Source organism: Brassica oleracea, chromosome C8 (genome assembly GCF_000695525.1).
Source record: "Brassica oleracea var. oleracea cultivar TO1000 chromosome C8, BOL, whole genome shotgun sequence".
In the NCBI taxonomy this organism is placed as follows: Eukaryota; Viridiplantae; Streptophyta; class Magnoliopsida; order Brassicales; family Brassicaceae; genus Brassica; species Brassica oleracea.
In genome coordinates this window covers 18,021,657-18,036,048 of record NC_027755.1, presented here as the reverse complement: position 1 = coordinate 18,036,048, position 14,392 = coordinate 18,021,657, and the positions used below count along the sequence as shown (strand labels likewise).

Genomic DNA, 14,392 nt, shown 5'->3' with positions numbered 1-14,392 from the left:
TAACTTTACTTAATCGATCTCGATCTTTCGTTTACATAACCATTAAACGCTACTATTGCGGAATTTTCAGTTTAGAAACTCTTATCTGAACCAAACTTAGTTAGATAAATTTTAGCGGAAAAATTGTAAAACATAAATGTGTACTCCAACTGAGGTTGAATCAGCAAAATACAAATCGAATTCAAAATGAACTGTTAGGCATTTTGGTCTAAATTCGGATTTGTTTTGAGTTCGGTTTGATTTGTTTGGATCTAAGAAAATATTAACTGAAGTCACCTGAAACTAGTTTGTGTTTGGTCTGGTTTGTATTCGGTTAGGTTTAATTCGCTTTTGTTAATATTTTCTCACTTTAATTATATTAGTTTTTTGTTTTGTTCTAGTTCGGTTACGAAACTATAATTTATAAAACATAATTTTTTTTTTTATCATTTGACACTAAATTAAAAATTTCTTCATATTTAAACATAAAACTAAACATGCATCACATTAAAATGTAGAATACATTATGCAATAATTTTTAGTTAGTATATACGAACCTAAGCTAAATATCATAGGTAGTTTTTTTTGGTTTTGGTGATAGTATATAAAATACATATTATTTTATTTTATCTCACTGTTAATTGTGTTTCTTTTATTTAGAGTTTGACATCAATCCGTATCCTGAAATCCGAACCCAAACAGAAAAACCCGATTCGTACCTGGTCCAGAATATTAAAAAAAATACCTGAATGTGTCTTACAGGGTGTTACAAAACATATCTGAATCTGAAGTGTTATTAACCGAACCCAAACGGGTAACCAGAGAGACCCAAAAACCCGAAAATCCGTAAAAACATCCGAAGAAACCGATCCGAATTTCTAAATTAATATACAGTATAAATATTTGAAATATAAATATGTACTTAAAATATTAAGTTTCATATTTATTTTGATATGATATCTAAAAATTTAAATAAGTACCTTAAATACTCAATTCTATACAAATAAGTATATATTTATTATGTTTTGCTTTTAAATTTTAGATTTTACTTTGAGTATATTCGAACTGATCCGATATATCCCGAATCTGAGTGATATATGGTTACTTTATTGATTCTAAGATGTGATACGATCCGAACCCGATATATTATATACGATCCCGATCCATCCTTACAAATTTACTAGTATAGGACCTAGAACGTGTTAAAAATAGAACCGACATCCAAAAAATCAGATCCAAACCCGATCGTCCATGCCTACTTCTATTCATTTAAAAGTAAATTATATAAACATATGTTTAATTGTTTAGTTTAAATGGGTAAATATCTTAAATCTTAATATTATTAGTAGTTAATCTAATTATTTGGTTAAAACCGAACCGAACCAAACCAAACTATTTGAGTTCATAAAATCTTTAACCGAATGGTAGAGACATATATTTTGGTGTGGTTTGGGTCTGTTTGGGTTCGACTTGGTAATTTGGTTTTTTTTTTTCCGACCTAGTTCTTTCATTTGATACTTTCATCATATCAGTTACTGGCTTTAAGTTATAGGCCCATCTTTATTAGGCAAAACAGTAATATGTATGCTATTGACTATTGAGAAAAAAAAAGATTGAGTTAGGGCCTAAAACTGGGTTGAGATTATAAACAAGATGGAGTCGAGCTAATGATAACATCTCTATTCTTTACTGGACAACGAAATACGCGTTATTTAGCAAAAATATCAACAGAGATCACTTTGGGCCATAGTAGCTTAATGGGCTTAGGAACGAAAGGCCACAGATATCAGGAAAACCCAGAAAAATAATAAGATAATAATAAATAAAAAACACCGAAAAAGACCAAGCCTAACTCTTAATGATTCCTCTTATCCAATAAACAGTGTCCAAGTGTGAATTTTAGTTGGTTCCAACAAGCGAAATAAACTCACGCGCTGTGACACACCGCGCGTAAGTGCACGACGACTGATCCATCCCCTTGTCAAGACAGCCACCACCTACAAAAAGAGGTCCACCGTCGTCGTCGTCGTCAACTTTCGCTTGCGCACCAGACGATTTCTCCGATGATGATTTTCTTCAAGGGTTTAATCATCAACTAGATTCGAATTCGTTCGTCTCCGACGAGATCCCCATGAATTGCTGCTAGGTGAGAATTTTCGATTCGTTATCGTTTCGTAATCATACATACAGGGAGAGAGATTGTTTATATCTTTGTTATGTTGGAGAAAACCACGTTCACGATTGCGTTTTTACCTTTCCAGAGAAGTTGATGTTTGGTTGTTGGATAATGTGTTTTTGCTTTTTGTCGATGATTCTCTCTCGATGCTTGTGTTGTCCTTTATTACATTTAAGATTTGTTTTTAATGTTTCAGCTGAGTTTCTCATATTTTCTCGCTAAAAGACTGCAAATTTATCTATACAATGAGACCGGGACCTGTTAGAACTCATGCTGTTTGTTTGCTTTCTGTCTCCATTTCTTGAGATTTTACGGACAGCTTCTGTGTTACACTGAGTCTTTCCAAAGCTGCTTGCCTTTACAGATTCTGACAACTTCAGTTTCAAGGATGGAGAGTTCATTTGTGTATTTTTTTGTTTTGGTCAGGACAACAATGGAGGCTCGTCCGGTTCAGAGATCAGGTTCTAGAGAGCTCAGTAACCTCGCTCGCACTTCTTCAATCCCATCTACGCCAAACCCTTCTTCAGCACCAGAAGCTGCTTTCATGAGACCAGACCACAAGCCATTAGGACAACAAACCTATCACTTGCTTTCTTCCAGTAACGGTGGCTCAGTTGGACATATATGCTCTTCCTCATCATCTGGTTTCTCTACCAACCTCCATTACTCATCTATGGTGTCTCACGAGAAACACTACGCAGCAGCGTCGAGCAACAATGATAGTTCTTGGTGCAATGGAGGGTTTCTTGATTTCCCTGCAGACCACCAGGCCGTCCATAACAGCAGCCAGATTGAGGACGGTTGCATTGGTATCGGCGCGGCGTTTGATGACATTCAGAAACCAAACGATTGGCAAGAATGGGCTGACCACTTGATCACCGATGAGGATCCGTTACTATCTACTAACTGGAATGATCTCTTGATTGACACCAGTTCTAATTTAGACACGAAGGTTTGTTAAAGTTTTTACTCCAGAGTCTATACTTGATTCGCTAATTGAACACTTGTTTTAAGGACCAGAAGTCTCTGCAAACCATCCCACCGCAACCCCAGACTGTTCAGCAGCAACCTTCTCCTTCTGTGTCTGTGGAGCTGCGACCTGTCAGCACAACATCTTCAAACAGTAATAACAAGGCACGTATGCGTTGGACACCAGAGCTTCACGAGGCTTTTGTTGAGGCTGTCAACAGTCTTGGTGGCAGTGACAGTGAGCTTTTTATTCCTCTTTGCTTTCCATATACTTCATGGAAAGATAATAATCTTTTATCTTCTGGTTACACTCATATCACAGGAGCAACTCCTAAGGGTGTGCTGAAGAAAATGAAAGTTGAAGGGTTGACTATATATCATGTCAAAAGCCATTTACAGGTTCTTTTAGTTTTCTCCTCTGTGCTACAAATGCATACAATTTGTCTTCTTTAATGAAAGATTGTGTTTGCTTTATGAAACTGCAGAAATATAGGACGGCTAGATATAGGCCAGAACCATCAGAAAGTGGTAGCTACCATTGTCTTTATTCCGTTGTATGATTGTTTTTTTCATGAAAATCAATTTTATTTTGAGCGTTACAGGCTCGCCAGAGAAGAAGCTGACACCGCTTGAACATATAACAGCTCTTGACTTGAAAGGGTAAGAAACATAACGAGTCCTACACCATCTCTAACAGATTCTTGCTGACCATAATTTATACTACAGTGGGATAGGTATTACAGAGGCTCTGCGACTTCAGATGGAAGTGCAGAAGCAACTCCATGAGCAGCTCGAGGTATGTCTTACCTATATCCAGAAAGGCATTGCTTATAGCTATGGATTCTAAAGATTATGAGTTTGGATTAAACTGTTTTTTCTTTTGCTTTTGCTGTAGATTCAAAGAAACTTGCAACTCCGGATAGAAGAACAAGGCAAGTACCTGCAAATGATGTTCGAGAAACAAAACTCTGGTCTCGGCAAAGGGACAGCGTCGACATCAGATTCACCATCCAAATCTGAGCAAGAAGACAACAAGAAGACCGCTGATTCAGAGGAGCTCGCACCAGAGGAGACCAGGAAATGCCAAGAGCCAGAATCTCCACAGCCAAAGCGAGTCAAAACCGACAATTGAAAGCATCTATCTACATCTACTAGGAACTGGTGTATTGCTGGATCGTTTTTCCAGAGTTTTAACAGTTATAGAGATAGAGAGAGAGAGAGAGAAAGAGAGCTCTCGTATCTTGAGGGTCTTCAGGACTTCCTTCTGTCTCTACTGTTTCAACTATTTTTCCGATGGAAGACTCTCTCAACTCTGCTGTGTAGACAAAGAAGAAACCAAAAACAAAAATAAGAGTTCGTTGAGAGAATCTTCATCATTTGAATGTAATCTAAATGCTGTAACTCGTCGTTAGTTTACGGATACAGATTCTGTGTTTTAATACTTTTTTTTTAATATGTAACCCTCAGTTTGTTTTCTTCTATTATGAATGTTATTTGTCTTGTCATATAAACTGACAAAAACTTATTTTCTTTCAACTCTGTATAATTGATCAATTAATTTGATTAATAAGAATACCAAAGCAAAAAAAAATTATGTTTCTGAGCACATCAAAAGATTCAAAACTGAAAAGCAAACATTAGAGGTGTCAAAAGTTCAAAGGTCAAATTTTTATCCCACCTCTTAAGAGGTGTGCCCCACATTTTTTTTTAAAACTTAGTTTTTTCTCTTCTTCTCTTCTGCAAGAGGTGAGTAGTTTTTTTTTTTTTTAATTCGGAAAAAAAAAAAAAAAAGAAAAAAAAAAAAACCTAAGTACCCACCCCCAAACGTTAATCATGCTCTTAGGTGAAGTCTCAATTGTGAACATCCCCTTGGAAAATGCTACACACGCACTTAGATATAGGTTTCATTTCCATGTTTCAGAGCTTCCTTTTTAGAACAACAACAAATGTAATGGGTCTTATGTCTTCCTTAGCCAACTCCTCGTCAATCAGTTCTAGCATATGTATCAAACATCTTGTCCAATATCTCTTCTCCGAAGTGTTGAGCAAGCATTGACCCTTGAGACGCTCTTTTATCGTCTTTACAAACACCAAACCGGCACTGATACCATCCTCCTTGCCCCCACTTATTGGCTACTTCAATCATCTCTAGCTTCTCTAATTCAAAGGACCCTTCTTTGTTCACTTCACCTTCTGTCTCAGCAGCACTTGGGGCGTAAAAGTGATTCTCGTAAGAATCGAGCTTCTCCTGCTCAGTCTCTCCCTACAGTTAAAACGGAAACGAATTTACACAGTTTCTAAATAAATATCCAATTTTGTAACATCAGCTTATTATATATATAATATATACTTGTGCGATAAGATCCGCTATGGATCTTGCGAGGAGTTCGCAGAAGAAAGAGTTTTTCTTCTGCCAACAGGATTAGGACCTTCTCTTCCAAGTATTATGAGCACCATTCTGCCTGAAGAAACCACCTCTTTTGATCGAAACCTGAGGAACATTGACTGCAGTAAGCTTTGGAAACAGCTTCAGGGCTCCAGGAGCAGATGTTAATACAAACCTTTGTTTATGGACTTGCCTTGATCGTCATACAAACCTGGAGGAACCTGAAATAAAAAAAAAATAACATAAAATAAAATACCCAGTATGTATATATACTTACACCTGAAGGTATGCATCTTGAATTACAATTATTATAGATTTTTCCTTTTACAATTATCATATACAGTATATATATATGTTCACCTTGGAAAGCCAGTGCAAGCTAAAAGAGGAATATAGATAAAATGGATGGTTTTTTCAGGGAAGAGCCTTCCATAGAATGATCCAGGGTTGGCTGCAATGAAAACTGAAGGGCAATCACCATAGTTGGTATCTCTCTTGAGCTCTGTGTGAAAGTCAGGCAAGGACTTGAATATAGAGTTGAAGTCATTGCTACGAAGATCGTTAAGTAAGATGCTGAATTCGGGCAAAGGCTGGTTTGGGATCTCAAGGTGGTGAGCAAACTTGACGGCTTTGATGATGTCTCTAATGGTGGAAAGAGTGTTTGGTCCTGAAGAACATCCCAGGTCAGCTATTTTTAAACTCTTGGGTCTTGTCTCTTTGTAGAGTTGTTGCACTGTTTCTAATGTTATGTGTTTTGTCTTATCAGATGCTTTCTTCTGCGAATATCAAAACAACAAAAAATTAATTACAATTCAAGCTTTTGTATAAGCGAAGATATTTGAAATATCAAGAACCTGTACGGAAGAGTTTCTGGCGTAGTCTGTCATGTGAAGCTCTCTTTCTATATCCATCACAGTGAAAATAAACTATGTCTTGGGTTAGGCTTTGTTCTTTTGGTGTTAGAATTTGCTTCTTAAAAGGAGTACGATTTGGCCTGTCACCTCTTGCAATGTATACAAGAATCAAATAATACCGCTACCTAGTTCGATTCGCACCAGGAAATAGGTTCCCGACAAATACGTGAAATCGTTCCTCCACCTTATCATCACCAGCTCTTTAAAAACACGACATTATTGTTTTACCAAATTTAAGTTAATAAAAATTTTAATATTTGATTTTTGGTTTTGTTTATATTTGTAAGCTGGTTTAATTTTATTTTTTTTGGTGATAAAATGTTTATTTTTGTTTTAGTAAAATTTTAAAACCTTTTGGGTTTTAAGGTTTTAAAATTATAATAAGCTCAATATATATTTTTCATTTTTAATTAAAACATAGCTAAACTTATGTCTATTTTAAAAATAATTATGTATTTAATTAGTTATTTAAATAATAAAAATTAAAAATATTTATAAGATTTTTTATAGTAAATATCCAAAAATTAAACTAAATTTAATAACAAATAATTTCATCTGTGCTGATGAATTCCATTAAAATGGTCTACCATGTAAATAATGACCAAATTAATTTTAAGAAAATATATATAAGTAACTAAAATTTGAGTGACATAAATCATGAATCACACGTGTAATAACAAAAAACAAATATATATGATATTTCTATTTTAATAAGATATATTTGTATTCTACATATCTTAGCAATAATTGTAATGAATCGAGAGCTTTATTCATCTCGTTAGTTGGACTTTGCATTCTAAGTTATTTATTGGTTTCTATTCTTTATGATTCCCCATCACTCTTTGCCATGATACTATGTTCATAGAATTTACTAAAAGGAAAAAAATCTAATCAAATATATTAGTTGATGATGGATTGTTTGCTCTCACATACCTTAGTGATAATTATTTCTGGTTTGTTATTGTAAAATTATCTTTTATGCAATTTCAAATTTTTAATACTCCAAAACTATTGAAATAGAGTAAACAAAACAAAATTAGACAAACATCATCATTCTTCAATCTTAAAAGAAGCTTCACTAAAGTAAATCCATAAACCCAATCAAGCCAGGAATTATATTTGTAAAGAGAAAAATTATACATAAACTGTAAAAAAACTACACAACAAGCAAATGAGATTTAGTTTAAAAAAAAAAACTAATAAAACATCCAACAAGTAAGGAGATTAACTTCGTATTGTGTTTCTGTTGATCAGAAAAAACCTTCATATTTGTATCTAATTTAATAACTTAAATTTAAATTCAAAAACTAACACTAAAATCTAAATATATTGGGTATATTTATTAATCCGCACAAGGTGTGGATTCTCACTCTCTTTATAAATACTTTCGTAAACTCTTACAGATGATATTTTATTCTTTATACCCACAAAAATTCTATGTTTTAATATTGTTTTAGAATATAAACGCTCAGTTTATTTTCTCCTAAATTTCTCTGTTATGAAATGTTATCTGTCTTTTACAATATAACCTGACAAAAAACTATTGAGTTTATTTCAACTCTGTATAACAGAATATAAACTTCACATCAGATGAGATATACCCACACATACATGCATCTATTAAAACAAAACACAACAAAGGATCATCTGAATGGCTCCACTGGCATCGTTTCTTCCAGTGTAACGGCAGCCTGAAAACACTCCACAGCTTCTTGCATAGACGAGACAGATCCTTCAGCTTTAAACATCTTCCCAAGAATATACCAAGCCGTATGGTTCAGCCTATCAATCCTAAGAGCCTCCATTAAAAAGCTTCTTACAACTGCTATGCTTGATCCGTTCCCTAGCTCCATTAGAATCTCAGCCTTGGATATTAGGCTCGGGACGTGCATTGGATCGATGTCCAGAGCAGTTGTGAACGCCTCCATCGCTTCTTCTAGTTGGCCTTGTCTCTTGTACAGTACACCTTCGGTGTGGTATCTTGCAGGAGAGTAAGGACCGATGAGTCTTGATCTCGAGAGACATGTCTCCGCGTCACGCCACTGCGAGAGGTTTATATAAATATGAGCAAGATCATGCCACGTCCCAAGCTCCAGACTCCTCAACCCCTCTACATCATATCCCTTTGGCATCTTCTTTACAGAGCTGAAGCTTTTGCTTTGAACCTGAAGGAGTGCGAGAAGCTGTGTGTAAGTCTCAATCCCATCCTTCACTTCTCCTTTAGCTACACGAAGCTTTGCCTTCAGACGCAACAGCCTCCCTTGCTCCCACTTCCCCGTCTCGTTAAGCGCTGCGTCAACAATGCTCTCCGCGTCTGAAAACCGCTTCTGCGCAGATAAAATCCGAGCTAGAAGCAGCCATACTTGAAGATCAGACTCTGCTCCAAGCTTCAACGCGTGCTTAGCGTAAGCTAACGCTGAATCCAGCTTCCTCTCCTCTGCGTTCTCCAACGCGAGACGGTGCAGGACTCTGGGGTCTGTCATATCCGTAGACTCCAGAGCCTGCATCCCCTCAGATAGCCTAGCTACACGCTCGGCCTCAGTAGCTGATACTCTCGAGCTTTCAGTGAGTGCAATGCCTAAAACTAAACGCGCCGCACCATCTAACTGAACGCACTCGTTGCCTAAGCTTCTTCTCGCATAGTCTATGCCTTCCTCAGCGAGACCAGACCCCTCACCACATATCTTAGAAGCCATTAGCAAACCAGACACATCCTCCCGTTCTGAAAACAGCTTCCTTAACAAACCAAGCGCTACAAGATCTTCTCCTGCACCATTGTAACACAAAGACAACGTATAATAAAGCTCCCTCTGGTCTAATATCTCAGGTCTAAGCTTTTCAAGTTGCTTAGCCAGAGCGGTTAGATCTCCTGCAACCGTAAGAGCGAACGTGAGATGGTCCAAGATGGCTGCATCCCACGAGATTCTCTTCTGGTTAACTTTCCTGAGAAGTAACAAGAGAAGAAGGATAGCTTCCTCTACATTGTTCCTAGGAATGAAAGCTCCTTCAGTCTGAGAGCGCAGGTTCGGCGGGACTGCTTCTACACCGGAGTAGAGAAGAAACACGGCGTACTCTTTCTGAATTCTTGCTCTGGTTTCAGGATCAAGCTTCCAGTGATTGAGAAGCGCTCTTCTGTAAGACAAGATAGCATCATGCGGCGAGTCAGCTAGTTTCCATAGCTGAGGAAGCAGCTCAACTGCTTTTGTCAGCGTCTCCTTCAACTTAATATCATCTATTACATTTTCAGATAAAGAAGCCTCCAATATATCAAGAATGATTCTGCAAGACTGCGCAGCTTCTGCAAGAAGGAAATCACTTTGTTTAGCCAGTAAAGACAGAATCATAAGAAAACACCCATGTTCTAAAAATCAGTCATAGCCGAAATGATTTTCTTTGATGCGACTCAAATTGGTTTAAACCACTCTAAATCGGTTAAAAACAATTTAAATCCGTTTAAATCAATATAAATTGGTCTAAAACTTTTAAATCAAGCAATTAATAATGTTAGTTCAAGTCCACAAATTTATCTCTTTTTTTCTTTTTCTTTTTTGTATATCTAATTTTTATAATTCAACGAAATAATTTTTAGTTAAACTTACAAACTAAAATATTTAATATAAATGTAAATTATATAAAAATAAATCAGTAATTCGTTCAGCCAGTCTATAGTCCTCTATTAAGAGCCTAGCCACCTACTAGCGAGTTTTTGAACATTGATAAAGATTGTGACTTGTGACTACCTTGGAACCTTGCAAGACGCTGGAGAGACTTCGCTTTGAGGAAAATAGCATCAAAGAGCAAATTAACAGACATGGGAGGAGGAGGAGCAAAGCTGGTTTTGGACCGTCTTCTATATTTTGGTTCTTGTCTAACAGTTAAAGCGGTTTTCATCTTTATTGTGATCCCATTGATATCAATCCGTTCAAAGACTCGCAATGCCGCCTCTATGTTCCCTTTCTGATACTCAATCCTCCCCAAAAGCGCGCTCGCCTCCTGAAAACAACAACAACAACAACACAATGATACAGCTGTTCTTTGAGATGTCAGGGCCTCAGGGATGATGAAGAAAACCGAACCTCGTAGTTTAAAGAACTAGTCTCACGCAGAGATAACTCTAATTCGTCAATGTTCACATTATCAAGCTTCTCAGCAGCTGAAGCTGAGTTTACATCAAGGCCTGGTCGCTTGTTGTCTTGCTCATCTATAAGTCTCATTTGTTCACCAGAACACAAACACTTCATCCTGATGTTACTTAAACTCTCTGTCTTAGTCTGCTTAAATGCAACTTCTCGGAACTAATCTCGGTCTTCTTCATAGCTTCTCAAACAAGTTAGATGATTAAGAACACGTGTTAGATCAGAACATAACAAAAACATGAAATAAGACATCCACATTAATGTTATACGGTTCTAACTCAGTTCAGCATCGAAAAGCTCGAAACTTTAATTGAGATAACAATTGACCATTGAACCCTAAAGTACATCGAATTACATATCCAATTGAAGTTATGAAGACGATCAATGGAGAAAAAAAGAAGAAGACACCTTTGATTTTCCGGGGAAGAAGAAGATGAGATGGTAAGGAAGGTGACAGACATGGTAGCCTCGAGATTCTTAAGACTTGTTCCGATTCGAAGCAATTGAAAACAAAAATGAAAAATCTGATCTTTTTTACTTTGTCTCTGCCTTTTGCTTTGTTGCTTTCTGCATTGATGTGAGTGAGAGTCTCTGCCTCTTTGTTTGTTGTTTCCTCAGTAATAATAAACTTAAAAAGAAAATATAAAAAGGAGACGGCGTGAGGGAAGGAGAAGAATGGGTGCAGAAGGAGGGGAATAAAAACAGCAGATGGAATGATCCAAAGCTTTGGACTTTGTACCACGAGATGAGACATGTGTTACTTATTGTATTACTGCCTTTTTGTATTTTTTTCCTTTCTTTATTATTATTTCCTTCCTTTTTGGACAATATTATTATTTCCTTCTTTTTTCTGTTTATTACTTACCTTTTATTTTTTAAAAAAATTTATTACTTACCTTTTATATTTTCCTTTTCTTTTCTTTGAAAATGTCTCTCACTCTCACATGTCTACTTTTTGGGTTTTTTCATTAAATATTTTAATATTTCTTTCTATTTAATTATGGGCCACCAAAATATTAAGTATCAAATTAATATTTTCAATGATGGAGCAAAGAAAAAGTTGAAATAGCAATAAGAAAATAACTTTGATGAATCAAGGATGCTAAACACATACATTCAGTATAGTGTTTTCCGTTTTACTAGTCTAATAGTCTACTATTAGCATTATAGATTTTTAATCACGTAGGTTCTTTTCATGTTCTTAGAACTTTAATTAGTGTGTGGAGGGTTCTAATCGAGGGGGTGTTCGTGTTAACGTAGATCGTTAAGTGAAAATAGTTGGACACAAAATGCGTTTATACTTTTGAAAGAAATTAAGCTAGCGATATCGTGAAAGGGATTACAAATTTGCAACTCAATCTATGGTTATTGGCTTATTGGTTAATCCCATGATGCATGCATTAAGAATTATTTAATCTTCGACATTCTGAACGTAATATATAGTAGCCATGACGATATATCTGCAGATGGCCAACAATTGAAGCATCACAAATGATTGTGAAGAGTTTCTATGGGTAGATTCGTTACAAACAACCACAACTACTTTTATTGATGTGTGACATAAACGTTTAAGATATGAAACAACATTGTTTGTTTCTAAAAAAAAGAAGAAACAACATTGTTTTAGCAAAAAGAAAAAAAGAAAAAAAGAAACAACATGTAAAAAAAAAAGTTGTTCTTTTTGGTTTACGGCTCCGGGCAATGGCACCACTATCTTGTTCCCTGACCGGTTCAATACGCGTATGACATCAAGACTGTCATGACTCATGATACCAAACATAATTACATAAGTAATCTGTTTTGATGAAAATACATGTATTATAATTAGCTCGAAACAGGGGATTGGAAAGAAGAAGAAAATAACAATACCTCAAACTAATACAGTAGTCTTTAATGATTTATCAGTTTTGAGGTCATCCGAATATCTTCCCCAAAGATAACCTAATAACTTTATAACAAACACAACACAGAACGCCGAGCCGAAGACGATGGATAACAAACCGAACTTGTCCATATCGTCTTCAATTCGTACCCTTATGGCAAGTTATTTTTATCTCTATAATCAATGTTAGTTTCATTCTTTTTTGCGCACAAATTATATATATATACAGACATTGTCAAGCTTCATTTAACATTTTGAGGTAAAGACAATAAAATCTAAGTTTTACATTTTTCCGGGTCTTATGCAAAAGATTACTTCTTTAACTAAATGGAAATATGTACTTGTTCGCAAAGAAAAAAAAAGAAAGAGGTAAAATCTAGACGCTGGCATATTGGATATTAGTATCATACTTGATATATGTAATGTTTACATTTTTCTTAAGAGAACAAGATGTCTGCATGACTATGGGCCTACTAATACTATGGCCAAGTGGTAGATGAGACTGGTGAATGTCTACAACATTTTTCAGGGTTTGAGTCTCTATCGAAACAAAATCTCAGTTACGTGAGAAGTTTAGGTTTGAATTTTGGTCCCTGCAATTTACCTAGTAGTCTCGTAACTATGTTTTGGTATTAATTAGAAGACATTTCAAATTTAGACGAGATAGTGTGGTAACCAGTCCATGATGTAGTATTTAGTGTGTTTTTTTCTGAAGCCAACCAAATCAACTGATAGGGTATATTAGGTTTGGGCATAAAATCCGGAACCCGAAATCCGAACCAAACCCGAACCGAAAAACTCGACCCGTTATCCGACCCGAAACGTTAAAATACCCGAACGGATCTTGTAGGGTGGTAAAAAAAATACCCGAACCCGAAGTGTTATTAACCGAATCCGAACGGGTAACCCGAAAAATCCGAAATTAATAGTCAATATAAATATTTTGAAATATATATAAGTATTCCAATTATTAAATTTTTTATTTAATTTAGATGTTTTTCTTTATGTTTTACTTCAAAATTTTTGTTTTTTACTTTGGTTATATTCGAATCGAACCGATATAATCCGAATCCGTACGATATATTATTACTTTATGGGTTTTATGATGCAATACAATTTTGAACCGAACCCGAAGTGTTATTATCCGAACCCCGTCCGTACTAATAAAATTTTAGTATGGGACCTAGAAACGTAAACCCGAAAATCAGAAAACCTGAAAAACCCGATCCGAATGCCAACGGGTACCCGAACGCCCAGGCCTAGGCCTAGAGTATATAAAAAACACAAAAAAGAATCCATACGGGAGTTTTCTAGCAAAATATCAAAACGTCAATTATAATTTAATGGTTGTTATAAAATAGATGCTGTGTAAGCTTATTATTACTCATGATCAGAGGTCTATATTTATACAAGTATTAGACCGTCTTATTTAGACCGTCATAAGAGAAAAGAAAATCTTATTCTTAATATGAGTAGAAAATAGTACTTATCCTAAATACATATGGAAAATGATTAAGTATAGATAAATGTAAACTCTCATTCACCTAAGTCATTAGCGAATGGGCCAGATGGATAACTGATGGGCCGGACGGTTTGGGCCTGATATGGATCGATCACCACTTGGTTTATAACACTCCCCCTTGATCGACACATCCGGTTCAGGGCTTGTAACATGCTTAATGTTGCCTCATTAAAACCTTTCCAGGAAAACCCAGTGGGACAAAACCATGGATAAGGAAAAAGAGTACAACACATGAACTCCCCCTGACTTGTACCCCCGTGTATGTTCTTCAAGTTGGCGCATGGACAATTTGATAGTTTAGCTTCATGGGGGCCAAGTCTTGAACTGGTCCTTTAATTGGCACGTCCCAAACTGATATATAAATTTCATGGACGTGTGGTTGGTGTAGACATGGTGAAGAAGTCGGCTGACATATCATATGACTGAAC

The 14,392-nt window shown here is 35.9% G+C and overlaps 2 protein-coding genes and 1 pseudogene across 4 annotated transcripts; 1 reads left to right on the top strand and 2 right to left on the bottom strand.

Moving 5' to 3' along the window:
- The first annotated feature begins 1,850 nt into the window (after nucleotides 1-1,850).
- Nucleotides 1,851-4,605, top strand: LOC106312793 (protein PHR1-LIKE 1-like). 3 transcript variants are annotated; one of them, XM_013750447.1, is made up of 8 exons: nucleotides 1,851-2,125; nucleotides 2,582-3,107; nucleotides 3,179-3,362; nucleotides 3,447-3,523; nucleotides 3,610-3,652; nucleotides 3,727-3,784; nucleotides 3,851-3,920; nucleotides 4,020-4,605. In XM_013750447.1, the coding sequence occupies exons 2-8, from the start codon at nucleotides 2,589-2,591 to the stop codon at nucleotides 4,254-4,256; spliced, it is 1,188 nt and encodes a 395-aa protein (XP_013605901.1). In that variant the 5' UTR covers nucleotides 1,851-2,125; nucleotides 2,582-2,588; the 3' UTR covers nucleotides 4,257-4,605. The 3 variants fall into 3 exon arrangements, with proteins under 3 accessions (XP_013605901.1, XP_013605900.1, XP_013605899.1); XM_013750446.1 differs by having other exon boundaries at nucleotides 3,176-3,362; XM_013750445.1 differs by having other exon boundaries at nucleotides 3,170-3,362.
- A 436-nt stretch (nucleotides 4,606-5,041) lies between these two features.
- On the bottom strand, nucleotides 5,042-6,421 carry LOC106308823 (annotated as a pseudogene).
- Nucleotides 6,422-7,910: 1,489 nt separating this feature from the next.
- On the bottom strand, nucleotides 7,911-10,739 carry LOC106310744 (tetratricopeptide repeat protein 7A-like). Its single transcript, XM_013747963.1, is given in 4 exon segments — nucleotides 7,911-9,722; nucleotides 10,165-10,417; nucleotides 10,501-10,686; nucleotides 10,689-10,739. Coding segments are annotated over 4 exon segments (2,145 nt in total). The 3' UTR covers nucleotides 7,911-8,067.
- Nucleotides 10,740-14,392: the final 3,653 nt, after the last annotated feature.

Bases quoted from the DNA above. Each gene is read 5' to 3' on its own strand.
- LOC106312793 (XM_013750445.1), top strand. From the start codon at position 2,589: ATGGAGGCTCGTCCGGTTCAGAGATCAGGTTCTAGAGAGCTCAGTAAC. The intron at 3,363-3,446 runs GTGAGCTTTTTA...CTCATATCACAG, and splicing joins CAGTCTTGGTGGCAGTGACA to GAGCAACTCCTAAGGGTGTG. The intron at 3,921-4,019 runs GTATGTCTTACC...CTTTTGCTGTAG, and splicing joins AACTCCATGAGCAGCTCGAG to ATTCAAAGAAACTTGCAACT.